Source organism: Rhinopithecus bieti, unplaced genomic scaffold (genome assembly GCF_001698545.2).
Source record: "Rhinopithecus bieti isolate Rb0 unplaced genomic scaffold, ASM169854v2 scaffold_18620, whole genome shotgun sequence".
In the NCBI taxonomy this organism is placed as follows: domain Eukaryota; kingdom Metazoa; phylum Chordata; class Mammalia; order Primates; family Cercopithecidae; genus Rhinopithecus; species Rhinopithecus bieti.
The window spans coordinates 607,309-632,051 of NW_016809631.1; the positions used below are offsets into that span (position 1 = coordinate 607,309).

The 24,743-nt window shown below is 39.8% G+C and overlaps 1 protein-coding gene and 1 long non-coding RNA gene across 10 annotated transcripts in view; one reads left to right on the top strand and one right to left on the bottom strand.

The window, feature by feature from the left end:
- The window catches only part of FAM13C (family with sequence similarity 13 member C), a 147,008-nt gene that overhangs the window by 43,785 nt on the left and 78,480 nt on the right, over positions 1 to 24,743 (top strand). For all 9 annotated transcript variants that reach the window (XM_017889923.1, XM_017889920.1, XM_017889916.1 and 6 more), the window contains one exon: positions 21,253 to 21,371. In XM_017889923.1, the coding sequence (XP_017745412.1) occupies positions 21,253 to 21,371 (119 nt within the window). The remainder of the gene's footprint in view (positions 1 to 21,252; positions 21,372 to 24,743) is intronic.
- On the bottom strand, positions 7,061 to 23,033 carry LOC108540742 (uncharacterized). The gene is made up of 3 exons (XR_001888751.1): positions 22,942 to 23,033; positions 12,437 to 12,604; positions 7,061 to 7,332 (listed from the first exon to the last, which is right to left on the bottom strand). It is a non-coding gene; the product is annotated as an uncharacterized LOC108540742 (long non-coding RNA).

Below are 24,743 nucleotides of genomic sequence, written 5' to 3' on the forward strand. Positions count from 1 at the left end.
TTTTTTGAGATGGAGTCTCTCATTCTGTTGCCCAGGCTGGAGTTCAGTGGCATGATCTCTGCTCGCTGCAACCTCTGCCTCCCAGATTAAAGCAATTCTCCTGCCTCAGCCTCCCGAGTAGCTGGGACTACAGGCGTCTGCCACGTCGCCCGGCTAGTTTTTTGTATTTTTTAGTAGAGACGGGGTTTCACCATGTTAGCCAGGATGGTCTCGATCTCCTGACCTCGTGATCTGCCCGTCTCGGCCTCCCAAAGTGCTGGGATTACAGGCTTGAGCCACCGCGCCTGGCCCCGAAGGAATCTTAAAATGAAGTGATGTACTTAGTTTGCCTGGGCAATACATCTCAGAAATGGAAAATCCTAGTACTCAGACAGAATTTGCATTCAAAACAATGTAATTTATTTGAAACGTTTAAGTTAACCAATGGAGAATTTGATAATTTGGTATTGTAGCACTCAGGGCCACATTACATAACTGATATTCCATCTGTGATGGAAGTTACAGAAGAATCCTCCTTAAAATAATAAACACGACGTTATCGATAGTGTTGGTTGAGCATAGCAATGGAGGATGGCACAGACTGATCTCTGCTTACATGCTGCTTGGAATATTAAACAGAGGTGCAGATGACTGCCATACAGGATGACTGTTAAAATTGTCCATTTGCCACTTCCTATGCATCTTTCGCATACTTAAATAAATTGTAATTTAAAGAATTTATAGTTTTTCCTATGTTGTTCCAAAGAGAGTGTCTAACATTATACAGCCATATAAATTCAGTCCAGTCAAGATCTACTGACACATGGAGAGAAGAGGAGCGTCCATGGGGCACCTTTGTCCTGTTGGTACCTGTTGTCCCTCCACTGGGTTCCAAGACCTGCTGCCGCTACTATGGAGAAGTTTCCTTTAATAAACTCCAGGGATAATAGTTGAGTAGCAGTTTAGTGATGTGGTAAGATGCATGGTCTATAGCTGCAGGTGGATATGAGTTCAAATTCCTTCTGCTACTTTCTTTCTGTGTGACTTTAAGCATCACTTACTAGCTCTTTGTATCACTTTTCCTATCTTTAAACTGGAGATGACAATTTTATCTATCTTAAGAGGTTGTTGAGGATTAAAGTTAATGATTATGTTTATATCATGATAATGATATAAACTTAAACATTCAAATTTTAGGGGATTAGAAGTAGTTTATAGAGGCCGGGCACAGTGGCTCACGCCTGTAATCCCAGCACTTTGGGAGGCTGAGGCAGGCGGATCACAAGGTCAGGAAATCGAGACCATCCTGGCTAACATGGTGAAACCCTGTCTCTACTAAAAACACAAAAAAATTAGCTGGACTTGGTGGCTGGCGCCTGTAGTCGTAGCTACTCAGGAGGCTGAGGCAGGAGAATGGTGTGAACCCGGAAGGTGGAGCTTAGAGCTTGCAGTGAGCCGAGATGGTGCCACTGCGCTCCAGCCTGGGTGACAGAGCAAGACTCCGTCTCAGAAAAAAAAGAAAAGAAAAGAAAATAAGTAGTTTATAGAGTGTTTTATAGACTCATTTGGCTGGCACAAACATGAAAACCTCCTTAATTGCATATTTCATGAGTTGGCTTAGGCTGAACTCTGCTGCAATAACAAATAACCTAAATCTCTAGTGATTTAAACCAACAAAAGTGCATTTCTCACACAAGGTACATAACCATCCTTGGTCACCAGTAGGTGTCTGTTCACCTCAGTCAACTAAGACTCAAGTAAACGAAACAGTTGCAGTCTTGATGTTGCTGGTTTCCAAGTCAGAGAGCAAGATTTCTTGAGGGTCCTGCACCAACTGTTACAAGCTCCAGGCCTGAAGTAACACACAGCATTTCCATTCTCTATGAATTGGCCAGAACTGGTCATGTGCTTTGCCCTAACCATAACCCCATAACTCAATGGACCAGGAAGTACAATTCTACAATATGTCCTAAGGGGGAGAATGAAATATTGGACAATAGCACTAATGACTTCCACATCCCCTACTCAGAATAGCACATAATCCAAAGCAAGATGAAGTTAATTGGTCTTTTTTCTTTTCTAGCTCCTCATACTACTGAAGTACTGATGTTATTAATGTCAAGGACTAAAAGAAGAAAAAGAATATTAATTAGGTTAATTAAGTATCACCAAAGGATATACGTGCTATTATATTATTGTTTTGAACAGGAACTAAAGTTTTGTAGAAGCATCCCTTCAGTGAAACATCTGCTTCATTATGATAGGGAACAAAGAAGTAGGTCTAGCATTGATTTCTTCCTTACTGCCAAATGAAACTTCAAGCTCATTAATTTTGCTATTTATTTAGGAATAATCGTGGTCTTGCTCTCGCTAGAAGATTGGAGTGACTTTGGGTTATGCCAACTCAACCTGTGGTGTCATGATTTAGAGACATTTTAAAATGTGATTCAAAAATACTTTCTAAAGAAAGGGGATTTAACAATCTGGATATTGTCAGATATGGGAGCTGGGTTTCTGCACACACATACATATGCAAATGCACATCCTCGTGTTCTTTGTGATATTTATCCAAGAGCAGGGTGTTCTTTAGGCAAAGAAAACAGCTTATCAAGGACTTAGCCTGTTTTGGAGCTTAGAAGTAAAGCTGTTTGGAAAGTCTGGATAGCAGAAACAAAATGAACTGACATTTCGGGTAACTAAGAATTGCCCATCTTAACTTTATTAAACATGGTTAAATAACACTCAGGAACTGAGACATAACATATTAACCTCAAGTCTGCAATTTTGGGCCCCATAGTTTTCAAGAGATGTAGTTGCCAGATAAAATGTGGGATGCCCAGTTAAATTTGAATTTCAGATAAACAACAAAGAATAGTTTTAGATTAAGTATGTCCCAAATATTGCATGGGGTATACTTACATAAATTACTTACTAAACATAAATTCATTATCTATCTGAAATTCAAATTTAACTGGGCATCCTGTGTTTTTATCTGCTAACTCTGGGTGACCCTATCAAAAATGAATGGCATGAACATTTAATCAAATGCACCTTCTCCTCCTAAGGTAGAAATAACCAGTTGTATTCATGTGGTCTGAGAGCTGCCAGGATTTTTTTTTGTTTCATTTTGTTTTGTTCTTTTTTAGTTCAAACTTGAAAGGGTAGTTAAAGTCAGCATAGGAAAGGAAGTTAGCAGACTAAGTCTAGGAGGTTTGTTGTACTATTTATTTTATCTTTAGTGCTCAAACAGCATGAAACATCCTGGAAAAAGCTGCTCACTCTCTTGGGATAATAAAGCCTTGAAAATTTGATAGATGTTCTCAAAAAGTTTGAAAATCTGCCCTCAAAGTCTGCACACCACCTTCCCATAGGATACTGCTTGCCATGAGCGGAGGCTGTCATCAAGTTAGTAGGAAGGCCGACTTTCATGAGCCAGCTTCTGTGTTAAAATGATCAAAAGTGACATTGCTCCTGGCACAAACAGACAGAACAATGGTGCCATGTTTTGAGCATTAATCCTGTTGGAGATAAGCAGCCAGCCAGAACATTGTGGCTTTGAAAACTGCTGCTCTAGACTGAGGATACTGTCACAGGTGAGGATAAGTTAACTATTTTAAGAGTCATTTTATTATGTAGATGCCTTCAGGCACAGGTAACTGATATGCTTGAGTTATGAAGGAACTTTGCCTTCCCACCTAACAAAGCTCATTGTGTTTTGTTATTAATCTTTTTAATTTTAGCTGAACCCTCTATACCTCTACTGCTTAATCAGTTGTGGCCACAATTAGGGGATTTCTTTCTTCCTTTCTTTTTTTTTTGAGACGGAATTTTGCTCTTGTTTGCTTTTTTTTTTGAGACGGAATGTTGCTCTTGAAGTGCAGTGGTGTGATCTTGGCTCACCACAACCTCTGCCTCCCGGATTCAAGTGATTTTCCTGCCTCGGCCTCCTGCATAGCTGGGATTACAGGCATGTGCCACCACACCCAGCTAAGTTTTTGTATTCTTAGTAGAGACGGGTTTTCTCCATGTTAGTCAGGCTGGTCTCGAACGCCTGACCTCAGGTGATCCGCCCGCCTTGGCCTCCTAAAGTGCTGGGATTACAGGCGTGAGCCGCTGCGCCTGGCCGAAGATTTCTTACAGGAGCAAAGATGTTCAGGACTGCCTCTTTTGTTCTTTAACATGCTAAGCTACAATATTATGATTGCTTGGCTTGGTCAAGTTGCTGTGTGTCAGGGAAATTTCCAATAGGAAAGGTCATTCTGGTGTTAGATCTTTAGGTTTTTCAGCTGTAGCTAACCTGAAATAACCAAAGGGAGACCGTGAAGGTTTAAAGGTAAGTCGATTTGCCAGCGTGGTAGGGGCAGCAGCTGGGGTTTAGTGTGTTTAAATCCAGGAAACACTGACCTTACTAAAGGTGTGACCTACCAGATTTAAAAATCACCAAGAGAAAATCAGTGAATGTTGTGCTTGTGGGTCCATAGGAGGGCATTACGCCCTCCCACCTCTTCCCTCTGTCAGGTTTTTCCTCCCCGTTGCTTACTGTCTTCTCAGCTGTCTTGAAACTGACATTTGATTTAGCAACCCAGAGCCCAGATATTGCTATCTCTGAAAGACAAAAGGATGAAACAAAAGTCTAAACTAGTTTAAATATTAGATTGGTGCAAAAGTAATTGCGGTTTTGCCATTTCTTTTCAATGGCAAAACCGCAATTACTTTTGCACCAATCTAACATAAAATAGGCAAATACTAAAGGTTTAAGGCTATTTGCTTTTACATTTTATTTATTTATTTCTCACTGGTTACCTATAAAGACTTGGACAGCTGTGGCCTTTTCTACTTGATGTGAAGCATCAAGATGAAAATAGAGGAAAAAAGTACAAAACACTATGATATATCTCTGAATACCCCACTCCCACTTCATACTAAAAAACAGAATAGGGACTCAGTATTTGGTTCTTGATGTAATGGAGAGTCTGAAGGAACACGGGTCTGGATGTTAGAGCCATTCTTGGGCCAAGTGCAAGGCAGAAATCTGGTGAACTACACTCTAGCCCATGTAGCTTTGCTGTCTCCAGGATTTGGGGGTGAGTGAGGAGCCCAGGCAAACAGTCCACCAAGAGGTAATCAACTCTATACTGACATAGGGATGGGCTCAAGGTAGACATCAGGATGAGGGAGAAGCAGGGAGCTGGCACTAGAGGAGATAGGATTATAAATCTCTGGGCAATGGAGATAATATTCTGATTCAGAAAATAATAAAAGTCTTTGCAGACTCTTTTTTTTAAAAAAGTTTTTTTTTAATCAGAAAATTCAGTAACTTCAATAATTCTTGAGCATTGCTTTATTTTCCTATAATTGAAATGTTCATTATTTGGTTAAAATTTCAGAAACGACACACCTAGGGTTTATTACAGTATCTGATTGCAAGGCCATACCTGTGAACACATTTTGTTGTTGACTAAGATACCTTTGAAGTTGGTTTATTTTGGCTTTCTCTTACTTACTTGTGAACTAATTGCTAAATGTGATTTGTCTCAGAGCCTTTTAGTGTTGTGTTCTTTAGAAGGAAATGTTTCCACTGCAAACAAGACTAAAAAGCCTATCTTCAACACACACACACATAAAATAATCCTCTGCCTCCTTATTTTGGAATGGATGATTTTAATCAGTCACCTTTTTTTAGCTTTAGCTATGTTGGGATCTCTGTTATATTTTGAAAACAACCTGCCCTATGCACACTGAGCTGGCCTTTCCTTTCGCTTCTCAGACTATCAATTTCACTAGCAATCGCTTTTGGGGCAAAACCATCAGTCAGTTTTGCTCAAGTTGCCAAATTAGGTTCAATAACGCGGTGTTTCATCAGTGATGCTGGGTTGAGTGTGCCTAAGGGGGCCTTTGTTTTCCCTCTTGTAAGTTGAGGGGAGTAAAGACATGAGTGACAGTGGAATTCAAGAGCTGCCACCTAATTTATCATCCCTGTACTGTAGGATGTGGAAAGGATGGGATGATGGAAGCTAGACAGGAAGTTTGTAGGGGCTGGAATGTAAGGGTCTTGGATTCCATCCTAATGAGTTTTCTTATTCTGGTACTTTGCAAACATTTTTCTATTTCTATGTTCTAACAGGTGATGAGACTGAACTTTTACCATGAGAGGGAATTTCTTTGAAATCTCCCTATAGGAAATATTTTCCCTCTTGATATGTTGAGGGGAGTAGTGGGTTGAGTAGTGTCTCCCTTCAAATTCATGTCAACTTGGAACCTCAGAATGTGACAATGTGACCTTAAATGGAAATAGGGTCTTTGCAGATATAATTAATGTAAGAATTCAGATGAGATCATCTTGAGTATTTAGGGTAAGCCCTAAAGCCAACACCTGGTGTCCTTACAAGAAGAGGAGTAGACACAGAGAGACATGCAGGGAATAAGGCCATGTAAGGATGGAGGCAGAGGCTGGAGTGATGCTGCCACAAGCCAAGGAGTGCCAGGAGCCACCTGGAGCTGGAAAGGCAAGGAAGGATTTTTGCCCTAGAGTCTTTGGAGAGAGCATGGCCCTGCTGAAACCTTGATTTTGGACTTCTGGCCTCCACAACTGTAGGAGAATAAAGTTCTGCTGTTTTTAAGACAACAAATTATGGTAATCTGTCACTGTAACTCTAGGAAACTAATACAAGAAGGGGCTTCCTGAAGTTAGAGTGGGCTGGCTCCTTGCTGCTCCAGGGGAACTGGCAGGAACTGATGGGATTCTGTTCCAGGAGTAGGTGAGGCACTAAGTAGACTGCCAGGGCAGAGACATATGGGCATAGAGCATTATGACTGGGACCAGTGACTACACAATGGTATGGAGTGGGGACTTCTACCTTGGGGAAGCTGAGGCAGGTTGATGACTAGTCATTTAGGTTTAGTAGTTGTATCAAAGATGGAGAATTAGCTACAACGTGGCTGGTAACCAGGTAGAACATATGATCTTATGGCCTGGCTTTCTCAAAGTCATAAATGTAGTTGACAGTTTGTACAGGATATTAGTTTTATTATCAACTTTGGCACAGTTAGATGGCAAGATGCAGAGTTTATTGACTGTCAGTCCAGGTTTTGAACCAATAAAATGATTCAGGACCCTCTTTCTTCATTCCTTTAACAACCAACTTTGGAGGGTGCCTCTGCTTGAGAGGCCATGGACCTCTGTAGTTGTGGACGCAAAGAGAGATGGGCCCTGGTGTTTGGGTTTGTTATCTGTCCTGGGGAAACAGTGAGAGGAACAGACAATGGAGTCCTTAGCATGCACTGGTAAGAGCACTGCCTCTGTTGTCATTCTTTTCATTCTTGAATCTCAGTGAAGCACCTAAGGTTAACAATCTGAAAAATGAGGATAATACGACCCACCTATAAGGTTGTTTGAAAGATTAAATGAGATAATCCTTTTAAAGTATTTATTGTAATACGTAGTACATAGTAAAAGCTCAATAAATGTTAGAATGTTAGCTATTAGTATGGTTATTGTATCCTAATACATTATGACAATAGTGAGAGTGAAAATGAAAAGTTCGGGCTGGGCGCGGTGTCTCATTCCTGTAATCCCAGCACTTTGGGAGGCTGAGGTGGGTGGATTACCTGAGGTCAGAAATTCAAGACCAGCCTGGCCAATGTGGTGAAACCCCATCTCTACTAAAAATACAAAAATTAGCCAGGCATAGTGGCAGGTGTCTGTAATCCCACCTGCTCGGGAGACCAAGGCAGGATAATTGCTTGAACCCAGGAGGTGGAGGTTGCAATGAGTGGCGATCATACCATTGCACTCCAGCCTGGGTGACAACAGTGAAACGCCATCTCAAAAAAAAAAAAAAAAAAAAAAGAAAAAAAAAAAAAAGAAAGAAAATGAAAAGTTCCTATCCTCTCTGGAAAAGACTGATTGTTCTGTGGCCACAGTGACCAGTAACCATCAGAATGTGTTTTGTACCTGTTTAACTGGGTCAATAACAACTTGCTTTGGCAATCATTTGTGCTTCTGTGAGCTAGCCAGTCACTTGCTTCTGAAAGCTAGCCAACAACACACAGAGTTGTAAAGCCAGACAATTGGCAACAGCTAAACTCTAGTGCACATGCCCAGGCAAGTCAGCCAGTCAGCAACATTCTCATTCCAGCTTTACTTACGCAGCTAAAGGTCAGCTAACGCCTAAACATTCCAGCTTCTGGAAGTCTGCTAGGGCCTGCACTCTAAGGGTCTCCAAGCCCTAGAGAAGATCAACTCTCTCTGCTTTGCTCAGGGAGAATGCCTCTGAAAGTGCAGTTCTTCCTGGCTTTAGCAAGCAATGAATTCAGTTTTTTGTTCAGATATTGGGTAGGGACCTCTTTCTTCAATGATAGAATTACATGTAAAGTGCTAAAAGATCACAAAAAAAGAGGGCTATATGGAAAAGTTCACAAAGAGACGATTCTTGGCCCAAGTTGTAAAATGGGAGTTATTTGAGTAGAGAAAATTCCAGGAGGAGGGAGGTTTTCTAAGCTGAGGGAACACACTGTGAATGAAGACATGAGTGATTGTGGAACTCAAGAGCTGCCACCTAATTTGTCATCCGTGAACTGTAGGATGTGGAAAGGATGGGGTGAGGGAAGCTTGACAGGAAGTTTGTAGAGGTTGGATTGTAAGGGCCTTGGATTCCATCCTAATGAGTTTTCTTATTCTGGTGCTTTGCAAACGTTTTTCTATTTCTAAGTTCTAACAGCTGAGGAGACTGAACTTTTACCATAAGAGGGAGTTTCTTTGAAATCTCCCTATAGAGAATATTTGTCATTCTGTTTTGGCTGCCAAGCATCTGAACTCTGTTCTTGTGCTTGGAGAATTTCCCACTGGAGGGAGAAAAGCAGAATGCTTTATTCACTATAAAAGCTGAAAAGACCACTATTTGTTTTTCCAGCCTCCCTTTCAGCTAGTGCATGGACACAACTGGGGTGATACAAGTCAGAAGTACACACCCTAGTCTTGGTTTGAGATGAGAAGCCGAGAAGGCAGCTCTAGGAGTGAAAGTGAATGCAGCAAGAAATGAGATCTGAGCTGTGAGCAGTGGTCACAGTGGTGGTTCCCATTGTTGAGTGCATGGTGTGAACATTGCATGCTGCAGAATTGACCTCTTTTCATCCATCCTAAGATTCACATATTTTCAACACTTTAATATCACTGAAGTCAGGATGCTCATTATAATCAATGTTGTATAGAAGCTGATAAGCAGCATTATTATTATTTTTTTCTTAAAAAAAAAAAAAAAAAACCAATGATCCTAGGGTCAGTGTCATTGAAGATTTAGAATGCTTAGTGTGGCAGAAGAGTCCATGTTGGATTATTTTTGAGAACAATTTTACTGTGCTCTTGGCCTAGTAGTCCCTTGTCTGGTTTTCCAACCATTTAAGTTATTCTGTAAGCTTCCAAATAAATTCATCCTTTGGTTAAGTTACTTAGAGTTTGTTTCTGTTGTTTGAAGCTAAGAACTCTGACTGGTATATGCTTGTCATCTTAAGAAGTCTTGAGCATGCTGTAGTTTATTAAAATATCTACTTTGATTCAAAAAAGCTTTTCTCTCTAAATCGTCACTTAAGTTTGATGTCCCAGGATACTATGAGTTACGCTAATAACTCATTCAAAAATATTTATTGAGTCTCTCCATGTGAGATTACAGAGAATGGGTTCTATGAGAGAATGGCCTTCATGGAGCTTTCATTGCATTGTGTATCTGGTGGGCTTGCATCCCCCTGCGGAGCATCTTGCCATTCCTATCCTCTGTGGACTTAGCCCCAGGTTGAGAAGCACAATGCAGGCCATAGAATGCTGATAGACACTTGAATTTAGGGAAGTGATGTTATTGCATCTGTTGTTAGGGACTGGTCCTTTCTTCCGTTATTCTCAACATCATTCACCTGGTGAAATCTTGTCTGCCTCCAGGGATTTCCTGCATCTTGAAGCTATATGGAAATTAGTTTGAGGAGTAGCACTGGTAGGGGGTGGGGTAGCCTTTGGGTTAGAGACATGGGATATCTATTGACCAAGCTGCAAATGCCTTTGAGTTCAATGTTCTAGGTATCAAGCTTTTCCTTTATTCCAGATATATGCTAGGTATCCAAATTAAAGTCGTCCTCAAAGTGAATGGTGCTAAAAGTAATATTTGGGTCTCATAGGTCCTTAGGTTTTTCCAAAGTCCACATAAAAACTTGCCATGTGTTACCTTTACGTAGAATATTCAATTCAGTCCGAATGTATTGTCTGATCTTATTGCATAGAAGGAAGCATGCTTTCTAAAGGGAGATCACCTCTGGGGGAATATATTCTACTTGTGGCTGAAGAGTCTGATAAAATACTTAAAGAGATAAACAGCCCTAATGACCGTTAGTTGAGAAATGAGACATAGAAGCTATTTGAGCAGCCTTTGATAAAATGAAAGTTGATCGCTGTAGAGTTGGTCCTGCTTTATGCTAACATTGTAGCTGGAGACCTTTTAAGAGGAGCTAATATTTTGTACTTTTGTGGAACCTGATTCCCCAAATCTAGCACCTTGGGTATTGCTGAGGGTATACTGGAGTGTTACTGTTTACCTAATATTAAAGTCTTGACATCTTTGAATTATTATTAAAATGCAAGTGAATCCTAGGCATTCACAAGATACCACTATTTTCAAAATGTTTCTTCTCTTTAGATATCTTAGAATAATTTTCTTGTCAGGATTTGCTTTATTATAGTTGTTAATTTGTTTTAGTTTGAGATAGCACTGTACATAATATTCCGTTTCCTCCTTATTTTATCCCAGTTTTAAAAGTTTCTTAAATCGGTTTGCATGAAAGTGAAATCCATGTCAGCATTTCTGGTTTCTGAGACAATACTGTTTTCCTTCCTCATTCCCCCACCATCTTTTGACTCTCTCAAAAGAAAAAAAAAAAAAAAAAAAAAAAAAAAAAACCAAACAAACAAAATACAGAACCATGCATTCATTGTAAGATGGGAGAGCTCTGACGTTTCCACAATGTCTTTAAAAGGGGAATGTTGGAATGACATGATTCTCCTTTGTTAACTGGTCCACATTTTGTGAGAACAGTTGTACTTGCTCTAAAATTCTCAATGACTGTTTCAGCAGAAGGAGAGGCAGAGATGTCCCTTGTTGATACAAGAATATAAGGAGAGCCTAGTGTTGAAAGCTGTGGCATTAGTGCAACAGCTTTAGTAGCTGAAGTAATATTTGTGATGGTAATTTTGGATTTTTCTCATGACTGCTTTGGAAATAGAAGAATAATTTGATTCTTGCTAAACTAAATAAAACAAGGGAGCTTGCAAAATGAAACATTGAGGGATATTTGAAAGCAAAGAATAACAGACACAGTTTAATAATTTCAGAAAATAACATGGTAGAGATTCTGTATCAACAGGTTGTTTGCCTTCTCAGCCCCCCAAAAAGGAATAAAAGGTAGGCTTTTCCCAGGAAGGTAGTAGTACTGTCTTTTAAGTAAGAGAGTTTTCATTTTTTTATTGTTTTTTGAGACGGAGTCTTGCTCTGTCACCCAGGCTGGAGTGCAGTGGCGTGATTTCGGCTCACTGCAACCTCCCTCTCACAGGTTCAGGTGATTCTTCTGCCTCTGCCTCCTCAGTAGCTGGGACTACAGGCAGTGCCACCATGCCCTGTTGATTTTTTTGTATTTTTAGTAGAGACAGGATTTCACCATGTTGGCCAGCTGGTCTCAAACTCCTGACCTCAGGTGATCCATACACCTTGGTCTCTCAAAGTGTAAGTAAGAGGCATTTAAGGGATCTTAAACCTCAACTCAGAGGGAGATGATTTAAATTAGACAAATTTTCTTAATTCATATTAAAATCACAGAAATTAAAGCCTCGCATGGTAACGTATACCTGTAGTCCTGGCTGTTTTGGAGGCTGAGACGGGAGGATCACTTGAGCCCAGCAGTTGGAGAGTCCAGCCTGGGCAACATAGTAAGACCTTGTCTCTTACCAAAAAAAAAAGAAAGAAAGAAAGAAAAGAAAAGAAAAAGTGACAACAGCAACAAAAATCTCCCCAGAAATTAACATTTCCTTTTAAAAATCGTAGTAACCCTTTGAAGTCTAAATAATTCACTAGCTTCTATACTAGACCTGAGAGGCCATGTGGCTGAGAAGTGAGGACAGACTTGACAAAGGGGCTTTCTTATCATACCTCTGCTCTGTGCATAGGACTAAGTTCTAGTAGAAAGGCTTAAGCTTGTGGTGCCATATTTATAGGTGCTGACTCACTGCTCCAGTTGTTCCATTTAACCATGATTTTTGATTTCTTGGTTTGAAAATTGTATTCCTTTATTAAAGTTTAACACAAGTAGAACATAAGGAACAGTGGCACCTATTTTAAAGAACATCATTTATAACATCTCAAGACAGAAGTCATTCTATTGAGTGTACTTTTACTAATATTTAATGTTTCTTTTGTTGTCTTACCCTGGTTTTCCTTATGGAGTTAAAATTCGTTAGCATTTTGTTGCAATATGAAACAAGTGGGTCAGGCAGTGAGCTTTCTTCTTGAAGATTCCATGACAACCCACTCTGCATTTTCTTCCTATTTCTCTTTCTTGGTCTTCTCTGCAGTATCCTTTCCATCTGCCTGTCCTTTGAATGTTTTAAAATTAAATATTCTTATTTTAAATTATAAAAGCAACACACACTCATTAAATAATTCAAACAATTAAGTAACATCAATTATATCCCACATAAAAACCATAACTGCACAGTAATAATACACACACACACACACACATACACAAACATATTGATCTACCCCTCCACCTCTCTGTGGGTTCTTACTATATATACGTTATTTTGCAGCTTGAGTTTTGATGTAAAAATATACCATCAGTGCTGTAAATATTGGCATTCCTCAGGGTTTTCTCCCAAGATTTTTCCTCCATCTCTGCCTACTCTGAATTGTGTTACCTGACTTGTGGTTTTGGTCACCCTCCTGATCATTCTCAAATATGTATTGCCAGCCCTAGTCTGTCTCTAAGATTCCAGCTCCTCTATTTATCATTGCCTACTTAGATGCTGCATGGGTTCCCCATACCCAACTCTCCCTGAATACTGTTTCTCTTCCTGTGTCCATTTGAGGGAGCAGCAATAGCATTCACCCCATTTTCCCACATTGAGATTTGGCATCACCATCTGTCCTTCTTTTTCATTCAACCACATTCTGTCAATCACCAGGCCTATTTTTTCTATCTTTTTAGTATCTTTTTAGCTAATTTGTTATTCTCCATACTGCCTACCACCTCTGTCATCCAAGTGACGGTCATCTCTTGCTTGGGATGCTCTAACTTTCTAACTATCCTTCTTTCTTTGATTCCTCCTCTTCACCTTCTAATCCATTTGCCACACAAGCCCAAGGTGATTTCTTCCAGTGCAAATCTGAACATGCCTTACTTATAATATTCAGTGGCTTGCCATTGCCAATGGAATAAAGCCCAAACTCTTCAAGACTAGTAGTCTTCATACTTAGAGGTTTCACATGATCTGGCTTCTGCCTGTGCTTCGCCTGCCTGGTTGTTCACCATCCCCACCTTTGATTGTCACTCTAAACATAGTCACTCATCCAGAGTTCCTTGAACATTCCATGCTCTCACTTACACATGTTTGCCTTGATACATTCTGCCTCCCCCTCATGCTATTTCTTCCAGTTGACGTTCATTTATCCTTTAGGCTACTTCAGTGATACTTCTCCCAAGAGCTAGGCTTGGTGTCATTCCTATATATTCTCAAAGCATCTCACACGTCGTCCTTATCCTGTTGTAGCATTGATCATACTATACTGCAATTGCCTGTTTATAGTTTGTGTCTTGCCACCTCTTCCATCCCCCACCACCATTGCCACTACTAACTTGACTGTGAGCTCCCTGAGGGCAGGAACTAGGAAGAGCACAAAATGTAGCCCCTGAGAGGGACCAAATATTTGATGAATGAATGTCATCAGAAAACCAAGATCCCATAAAGCTGCAGAGATGACCAGTTTCTGAATCCTAGGAGTTACAATGGTCAAGTCTAGTGCCATGAAGGAGTGAAGCAATGTGATCATAATCAGAAACTATTTGCCTTTTGCTTTCCTTCATGCTTTATGCTGTTTGGAGCCTTCTGTAGTCTTAGCAATGTGTTGTAACTGGAGAGTTGGAGACCTGTGCAAGGCCTGACTCCTCAGTGGGGCAGGAGGAGAAATGCAAGGATTCCTAGAGAGGGAAAGCTAGATTTTGGTTAGCTGATTGTCAAAACACTCAAGGCAACTATCTCACGTCTCACAACTGGTAAATCCTGCCTCCCTGCCTTCAATCTCAAGCTCATTAGAGAGAAGACTAGGTTTTTATGAATCTCCCTCACTTCAGAGTCCCTGTGTCCTTTAACCCACATGCTAGAGAGGAGAAAAAACAAATACTACTGAAAACCCACGTGCCTCATGACTCTGTTTTCTACTCTTTTGTATATTCCATTGATTTTACACTTGAATACCACCCACCCCAGCTGTTACATTTTAACTGTGACTGTATTCACACTGACTTGCATGGGATACTTCTCAGTTCTATAGTAAGTATATATAGTAACGTATAATGGAAAGAACTATGGATTTGGGTTTAGGAGATTGGGGTTAGGAACTGGGTGCTCTAGCTCAGTCATATGATCTGGTGTGGTCCTATTTTATATAATTTTGAATGAAGTATTGAATATAAAGTATTAAATCACCTTTAAGGCAAACAACTTGAATTAATGCAATTCCTCCTAAATCGATCAAGAACTATGTAATATCAAAGCTGTTTGGGCCTATTGAATTATAAGCTGTATTGATTTTATTGAAATATTTCCACATTAGCTGATGAATGGAAATACCCAATAACTGCTGTCATGAGAATATAGTCTTAAAATACACAAATGTCAGTCAGACTTTGCAAGGTCTTCAGAAAGGCACCTCATGTATAAAAGGCAATCTTTCTGGCCTACGTAAGTCATCTGCCTTTTCTTCACTTCATTTTCTCACTGGGGAAAACTGGGGGACTAAAACTTACTTCCCAGTAAATGAGAAAATGTACATAGAAGGTGCCTAGTTTAGTACCTGGTACAGAACAAGCACTCAGCGAATGTTATCAGATTTGGAAAGTATATATGATAGACAGCATAATTGAATGTCTGTTTTCTACTAGAAATTCTTACAACAAAGCAGTAAACTGGGTAATATATATTATAGCTTAAAAAATTAGAATCAGGCCGGGCACAGTTGCTCACGACTGTTATCCCAGCACTTTGGAGGCTGAAGCAGGTGGATCACCTGAGGTCAGGAATTTGAGACCAGCCGCCAACCTGGTGAAAACTCATCTCTACTAAAAATACAAAAATTAGCTGGGCATGGTAACAGGTGCCTGTAATCCCAGCTACTTGGGAGGCTGAGGCAGGAGAATCACTTCAATTTGGGAGGCAGAAGTTGCAGTGAGTCGAGATCATGCCATTGTGCTCCAGCCTGGGTGACAGAGAGAGACTCGGGAAGGAGAACATCACACACTGGGGCCTATCATGGGGAGGGGGGAGTGGGAAGGGATTGCATTGGGAGTTATACCTGATATAAATGATGAATTGATGCGTGCTGACGAGTTGAAGGGTGCAGCACACCAACATGGCACAAGTATACATATATAACAAACCAGCACGTTATGCACATGTACCCTAGAACTTAAAGTATAATAAAAAAAAAAAAAAGAAGAAAAAAAGAAAAAAATAGAATCAGAGGCCATCTTACTTCATGGATATGTGTGGATTTTGAGCCTATGACTGCCTTTTCCCATGATTTATTTTATTTCTTTGTTGAAATAATGAGTAAGATGGCCAGAAATAAGTTTTAAAAATAGATCTGAAGAAACTGTTCTCTTAGTTCCCTATTTCTTAAAAGGGCCAGAAAATTTTAAATAATAGACACACATTTTTGAAAGGACATTTAAGTCAACTCATACAGAACCTCTTTACCCTACTTATGACATGAATGTAATAGTCCAATAGTTTCTTTTATCAGGGTATAAATGTCTTTAAAATTCTCCAATTATTCAGAAGGACATCAAGTTACTTTCACAGACATGTGAAGGTTAAGAAAAAAGGGACTCTTGGGTGATGTAGGATAGGGTAGATTTACACTTTCTCTTGTTCACCTTAAGAACTGAAAATACAAGATTTTCCAAACTATAGTGCTATCAGATATATTAATCATGTCTTAATTGGAGCTTTGGGGAAGTCCTTGCTCTCATAAATACAAGGCATTATTAACAATAAAGTGATTAGGCTACAGAACCATTTAATTTAAAATTTAATCCACAGTTGAAGAAAATAAAGTTTTATGAATTTGGGGACAGAATGAACATAGAGAAAACCTCAAGTATGAGAAGATGAAGATTTGGTGTTCCGATTGACTACATCTTGGAGGGAAGATTTACAGGATGTATACATCCTTGAGGCCCAAAGTTACCTTTCTGACTTTCAGACAGAGAAGATGGACAAGATCTGGATTAGAATGGAAAATTGTTCCCTTTTGTTTTTCTTTATGGCCATGAATTTGTACAAATGGAGGAATTTGGAAGGACCTGAAGCAATGGCCTTGCCATTTGATCAAAACTAGATGATCCCAAGTCCTACAAGAGTCAGCTGAACTCACTAAAATTGCAATGAGAACAAAATATCGTATTTCCCCGTTCTGGTTTAGAGGCAGCTAATTTTTCCTTAAGTAAGTTTGGGTTTTGAGCCTCTTGAGTTAATAGCTTTCCTTTTGCTATCATGCACACTCTGCTAGCCTCAGCACCTGGATCAGATAAATAGCCTAAATAATGCTTGTTTCATGGACAGCTTTCTTATGAACTATCTCAGAATGTAGTCAATTTGATGGTCTCTGCATTTGGCAGAGAACCAACAAATCACCCCACTGAGGTGGACTTGGGACATACTAGGGGTGAGGCGGAGGGTAGATGAAGATGGCTGGGAACAGGAAAAGATGTGGGATGCCTTTCCTTCCAGGTGCCCATCTGGGCTACACTTGGCCAGACGGCAGGACGACCAAGCATGGAGCAGAGGATTTTGGCTTCTTCTCTCATTCCCCTTGGTCAGCTTGGATCTGACTATTTGACAGACACATTAACACAGAAGTAAAAAGTTAGAATCTGCTCTCTTACCCTTTAGTCTGTGTCAAACAGTAGATTTTAAAGTTCTTTGGGGGCAAGAATGTCTTATTCACTTCTCTATAACCCTCTCAACTATCAAAATGCTTGGTATATAGTAGTGATTTTTTTTAGAAAAAAATATATCTTAGTTATTTCAGAATACATACCCTCCTTTAATGTTCTAGAATTTTTGAGCTGAATGTTACAGTCGATTCTAAACAGAGTGATGAAGCTTAAATGGGCAAAGGTAATCAAATGTGTTCTTTATTTCCTTTCTTGATGTTGTCACCTTTTTTGGAGGTGGGGGATCTTTTACAAATACGTTATTTACTCTAAGGACTTTCTTTGGTAGCCCTAGTTAATGTTCACCAGATGGTGGAGTCCAACTGGAACAGAGAAACGGGCTTACCAAGGAAGTAAGCCTTGGCCTCTCATGAATCTGGTTAAATCTCTTATAGAGGCAGATACATTTGATTGAGTACTACTATTCTTGTTTTGTACTCTTTCCTTTATAACTTTATGAATAAATGACAGCTGGCAGCACAAGACCTTTGAAAGCTGCTGTTCTTTTTTTTTTTTTTTTTTTTTTTTGAGAAGGAGTCTCGCTCTGTCACCCAGGCTGGAGTGCAGTGGCCAGATCTCAGCTCACTGCAAACTCCGCCTCCCGGGTTTACGCCATTCTCCTGCCTCAGCCTCCTGAGTAGCTGGGACTACAGGCCCCCGCCACCTCGCCCGGCTAGTTTTTTGTATTTTTTTAGTAGAGACGGGGTTCCACTGTGTTAGCCAGGATGGTCTCGATCTCCTGACCTCGTGATCCGCCCGCCTCGGCCTCCCAAAGTGCTGGGATTACAGGCTTGAGCCACCGCGCCCGGCCTGAAAGCTACTGTTCTATTAATTCAGTAAGATGATATCCCCATTTCTTCTGTCTTCTTTCTTTAAGAGAAACTATGAAATTATGTTTTAAAGCTGGTGCAACTAAGACTTGGGTTTTCCTCGCCTTTTCCCTGTGAGGTACTTGTGTCAGGACTTCTTGTGTCGTTACATGCCAGGCTGTCCTGCGGATGCTCTGTAGTTCCTTAATGCCAATGCACACATCTGTTCAGAATTTCACCTTTCTCATTTTTGAACATTTCTTAAAATTGATGGATGCATTGAATGTGACATTTTTTCCCCTAAAAGACTGTTATGTAATCAAACCAATGATGGCTTATAATTGATGGTATCTTAGAATAGAGGAAAGGTAATGTGTTTTAGTTATCTATTGTTGCATAACAAATAACCACAAAACTTAAAATAGCAATAATCATATATTATCTTTCATGGCTTCTGTGGGTCAGGAACTCACCTAGGGCACACTAGGGAGGTCTGTGTCTGCTTCAGGCTGTCTGGGGTATCAGCTGGAAGACTTAAAGCCTAGAAATTAGAAGCATCTGAAGGTTCATTGATTCCCATGTGAACTTTGCTGGGGCTATTGGCCCACAAGTGGTCATTCCATAAGGAGATAATGGAGTGGAAGGAACTAAACTAAAAATCTTTATTCCTTTTCTTGTGAGTGAAATATTTTCCAAGATCATAATGATCTCTGGAAGGAAGAATAAATTCGGTATTTTCTAAGAAAGGCTGTACTTGGGTTTCTGATCTGAGCGGGGCTTGTAGATCCGAACTTTGAAACACGATCTAACTTTTGGCATTGGGAAGGGCAGCCTGTTATGACAATCACACATACATGTCACATCAGAGCCTGTTCCATCCATCAGCATTCAGGATGATTTGTACCAGACTTCTTATTTAGTCTTCCCCAACTCTCCCTACCATCTTGAGGTTTGAAATTCTTGGTGGGGAAAAGAAACACAGGTGACAGTGACACCCTTTTCCCCATTTGAATCAGGAACTTGATAGTCATCTGTGTCCAAATACTCCTTATCTTTCCATTTTAGAGAAGAGTTCTTCTCTTGCAATCCTTTGAGATTTCTGATCTAAGCATATTAAAGAGGCACTTTCTCTAAAGTTCTTGTTATTCATATCTAAGATACATCCTAGATCCAAGGGAATCCAACAGTGTTTGGCCTCTCTAACCCTTCTCAACTTTTGAAGGTTCAAATAGTTAGATAAAATACTATTTTTGAAAAAAAAATCAAACACTACTCTTTCCTAAAAGGTTAAAGTTTTAATAAAATGGACATTTTTGGTTTAAACCTTTTAGAGTTCAGAGGGGCCATTTCTTAAGGCCTACATCAATTGAGGTTTCTAAATATAATGTTTAAAGTAATATTGCCATTAGTATAGAAATGTGAAATAAGCATTCCACCACAAAAATAGGTTTTCTTTTGCTAAACTCATTTGGGTTAATTCTACAAGGATTACCTGAGCACTAGGTTCAGAATATTGAGCTTTAAGAAAATGTTTGTAAAAGCAATATTGTTATCAGTAGTAGTTCATATCTGCTGTGTGCCTCCAATTGGCAGGCACTTGTGAAATTCATGGTATTATTCTCATTTTGCAGAAGAGGAAACTGAGCCCAGATAACTTATGTAATTTGGCCAAGGTCATACACTAAGCAAGTAGCAAGCAGAACTCTGTCTCACATGAAAACCATTGTGTGGGGGAATTTGACCAGTATTTGGGTAGCTATAGAATTTTTCTCAAGCAACTACTAAGTCTAGGGGACTAGTGTATACTAATGGAAACTTTTCATGTGGAGTATCTTCTTACCTGAAGCTGGAGGCTTCAAAGAATTAAAGAGAGGATCTTGATAGGGCTAATGCTTTCCTTTCCCACAACTCTGCATGACTGTTCCTACTTTACCCCTTTCATATGAAGGCATTCATATAATTTTGTTGTAGAGGCTTGTGATGATGACTTCTTGGCAAAAAGCCTCACCATGTTGTTCTAGTGTGCTGGAAGCATGATTTCTAAGACACCTGACGCATTGACACTTGTACTGACTTCAACCCACACCCTTAATAGAGGAGCTGGGTCTCTATTGTGACCATAATATATTGCACCAGAAGACCCAAATTCACTGCATTGCTTGAATAATTTGCCTGTATAATGGTACCCATCTGGAGCTACTGAATTCCTCACAGATTTCGTTTTAGTATCTCATATATTAGGTTAAAGAAGGACTGTTTTATTCTAAAGAAAGTTTTTCAGTTAGAGGTTTGACCTGGCTCAAAGATGATAGTAGTGAAACTGTTGGATATATATAAATCTTTCATTTTTGGTATGTATGCATGTCTTTGTATTGAATCCAGATTAGTTTTGGTTTTGGTGTGTTTATTCTATAGATTGTTTAGCACTCTGAAGTTTTTCTAAGTTAATGAACAATTGCATCATGGATAACCCACACTGTGGTTTCTTTAGATGCAGTGTAGCCAATGGCAATAGTGTGTGTGTATGAGGGGGTATGTATGAGTGTGTGTATGATAGTGTGTGGCAGGATGAGGGAAGAGATATCAAGGACTCTTGAGATCTGGAATTTATAAAAATGATTTGTTCTTTAGTTTTCAGATTAACTTAAATTTTTCTCTTATTATAGAAATAATGTTTATTGTAGAAAACTTAGAAAATACATATGGGCTCCCAAAAATAAATAAACATGACATCTCAGAGTTAGTCACAGTTAAGATTTTGGTTCAGCTTATTCCAATCTCATGTGTGTGTGTGGGGTGTGTGTTTGTGTGTGTGTGTTACTATGTGTGAACATTCATACGTATGTTTATTCTTGCATAAATAAGCCTATACTATAAATATCTTCTATGAATTATCTTTTCAGATGTATCCATTCATTCAATATTCTTCCATGACATCATTTTTAATGTCTGTACAATTCTTATTATATGGCTATGCCATATCTTTTGGACATTAGATTTATTATTATTATTTTCTTTATTCTGTTTTCTTGCAGCAACTGACTGATAGAAGCTTTTAAAATTTTGGACCACTGAATTGGCTCTCTTCCCACACTACAATCATCAGACTGTGTTATGCATTGCTGCTTCCCTACCCTGAGACCCACTTCTGGCATAATAATGCGATGGAACTCATTGCTGTTGACAGCTCATCTACTTTTGCTGTTTCTTCCTGCAGGAGACAGAGCATGTGGTATCCAGCCAGTCAGAGGGTCAGGTGAGAGCAGGAACACCAGCTCATGAGAGTCCACAAAACAATGCCTTCAGGTGCCAAGAAACAGTGCAACTTCAACCAAGGTGGGCCCTTTGTTGTCAGAAGCTATTCTGTGCTTGTGGTTCCTTTCTCAGAAATGCCAACTGTGTGCTTGCCAACCCCACACAAGAGGCGAGACTTTCTGACTTTTGTTGGCATTCCTTATAGTCAGAAAAGCTGCTTAAAGGGGCCTAGAAGGAGAATCGTTGAGTGAGTTTAAGATAAATGTAAATGACCTACTTTCTCTGGCTTCCATTTGAAAGTAATCTGCCTTAAGTCTCAGGGGGAAGTGGAGACAGGTTCAGCCCTTGAAGAGAAATGCTGATTTCATCCATTCTTATTCTTTATTCTATGCTAGAGGGAGTTAGCTTTTCCTTTGTGATAGTGATAAATTTGTGATGACCATGTAGGCACCACACCAACTGATTTTTACGTAGTCTCTCATATAGCCTTCTCTACTTTCTCATAAAGCTGTGTACTCATAGTCTGAAAGATATTAAGGCACTTGCCTACTGTTGAACAAGTGAAAAAGACTGAGCCAGAATTTGAACCCACAAATGTCTGATTGCAGCACGGCAGGTGCAGATTCTGTGCTGACCCAAGTGTCTTCCAGTGACCTTAACCCTGACATAGCCCCAGGATGGCCTCTCTAGCCTGCTAGACCTGCTGGAGACAGCCCTGGATCCAGGGCAAGGATGTGGGTGGAAATCAGCCTGCAGAAAGGTTGGCATGACATTCTGATGGGAGCCTGGCATTGCAGCTGTCTATGGAAAGTCTCTTCTGGAAATAAACAGAAGAAAGAATTCAACCGCTAGTTGTGTCAGCTGTCTTTGTAGGATCTTGTGTACAGTGTAATCATAGCCCTCACTCAGTGGAAAGGGAGGGCTGTGTTTCTGAGCCTGACCTTTAGAATTGTTTTTCTAAGGCAGCACAGTCTAAATCAACAACTACAGAGAAGACTGGCTATGCTATGCAGTTGTACTTTTAAATATCCAATATACCAAATTTAAAGATTGGAGGGGACCTCAATATAATATTCCCTATCCCGGTGGATTCATGGCCATCTTTCATAACCCTCTTCTCAAGCTGACTTCTTTTATGTGTTTATTCTTACCTGACCTCAGGTAATACCTGTTGGATTCAGCCTTGTAATTTCTCCACTAATCAAGACATTCTGCCTCCTATTTGAGGTATTATTGTAAGAAAGCTATTTTTTGGCTACTGGAATCAATTTAGTCAGTGACCCTCCAGCCTGATGACTGTCTCCCTCAGCAAGAAAAAAGTCAACTATTATTCCCATGCGTATTTCAAAATAGTATAAAAGCAAAACAATGCAAATAAAAACCCAAAGTCATTCATGCTTGTGTATGGAATGTATGGTGGTCCTGTAGGGGTAGATATTTAACAGAGACCAACAGGGGAAAATGGTATTAGCAATTAACCTTCTCAAAGATGCCAGATGTTCAGTAAACTTAAAACCATTGTGTATCCCATTTTGTATTTCTCTTCCTCTGCCCCTTAGCAAACCTTCATAGGATCCTAAATATCTTGTCTTTTTCTCCTCCCTGTCTCCCATATTTCATGTCCCACTTTCACAGAATTGAGCTTTCTGACCTAGCAACATTCCAGACTGTTCTGTGCACCGCTGTCAGCAATCGCAGGATCTGGTGCTAAGTCACATATCAGGAGTGCTGTGAGGGTAGTTATGTCTAGTGCTGTTAGTTAAGTAACCTTTAAACTACAATTATTTATCACAACCATGGTGACATCACCAAGGGACATTCTAATGGAACTTTAAAAAAATCCATCTGAGAATATTACAGGGATTGTGAAATTTGATGAACTGGTGAAATGAGATCCGAGGCTAAAAACAACTTTTAATCAGGTAGCTCACATTCCTGATAACATTCCTCTTCTGTTTTAAGCCAGCATCTGGCCAGGTTTGGGTATATCATGCCAAATAGAATCTTGATAGAGACATGATACTGTAATGGGACACTCCAGACCTAGGTCTGGTTCAGAGTGAAGGAATAAGCCAGGCTAAGTCTCAGCAGGTATAAAATGCCATCTTCTTTGGGGCAGTGGGTTGGGGGAGAATGCTGTTAACATAATGAACACTGTAAAAAAAGGAAGAAAGATCTCTCTGTAGCAAGAAGCCACCTTACTCCTTGGGATCACACATCATTTGGGTGAGATTCAAATGAGTAGTCAGTCTTCAGAAAATGAATCAATCTTCATGGAGGTGAGATTTTGGAGCGGATTGAGGTCATGAGGTGGGCATTGATCTTTCCACGAATGCCAAATAGTTTCATACCTACAGCTCTCAGAGTTCTCATGTTGTATATTGGGCTCTTTTGAGCACAAGGATCCTTTATGTATTTATGAAGATGAGATTCAGGAAGGTCTATGAACGTGTTTGCCCATGTTTCTGTGTATATATACCTTATTATTGCTACTGTAATAACTGACCGTGGCTTTAAGCACAAATTTATTATCTAATAGCTCTGTAGGATAGAAGTTCAACATATATCTCCCTGGGCAAAAAATAGAAATAAAAATAAATAAATAAAAAGGTGTTGGCAGGGCTCCATTCCTTTCTAGAGGCTCTAGGGAAGAATCTATCAATTTCCATGCCTTTTCCAGTTTCCAGAGGCTGCCCACATTCCATGGCTTATTGTCCCTTCCTCCATTTGCAAGCCACCAACATTGCATTTCTCTGATCATTCTTCCATAGTCACATCTCCCTCTGATCATGGCTGGGAAACATTTTTTGATTTTAAGGATTCATGTGAATAGGTTGGGCTCACTCAGATAATTTCCCTATCTCAAGGTTCTTAATTACATTTTCACAGTCCTTTCTGTCACATAAGGTAAGGTGGCAGAGGAGGGACAAGGATAAAGACATGGACATCTTTGGGGAGCTATTATTCTGTCCACTACATGTATGTTTATTTTTTTCTAGTGAAAATCTCTAAAACATTTATCAGACTCTCATATGGCACATATAACCCCAGAAAATATTTAGAACCCCTGTCCTAATGTCTGTCTACCTCCAAGTTTGAAAATACATGACTCCAGAGAAGATTCAGAACAGTTAAATGAAGGTTAGCCTAAAGCTGCCTCATTACATATCTTAAGTTCAGCCTAAAGGTTTTTCTGTACATCGTGAACTATAACCTAAATGGAGTTGTATACAGACTGTAGCCTACTCTTGTGCCAATCACCAAGTTGTGGCCAAAGGTGGCCAGCTGTTCAAATAAGGCAAACGCTGAGTTGTAATGAATCCAGCTGTTTCTGCACCTCACTTGTGTTTTCTATATGTCACTTTCCTTTCTCTGTCCATAACTCTTCTTCCACCATGTGGCTGCGCTGGAATCTCTGAGCCTACTCTGGCTGGGAAGGCTGCCTGATTCGTG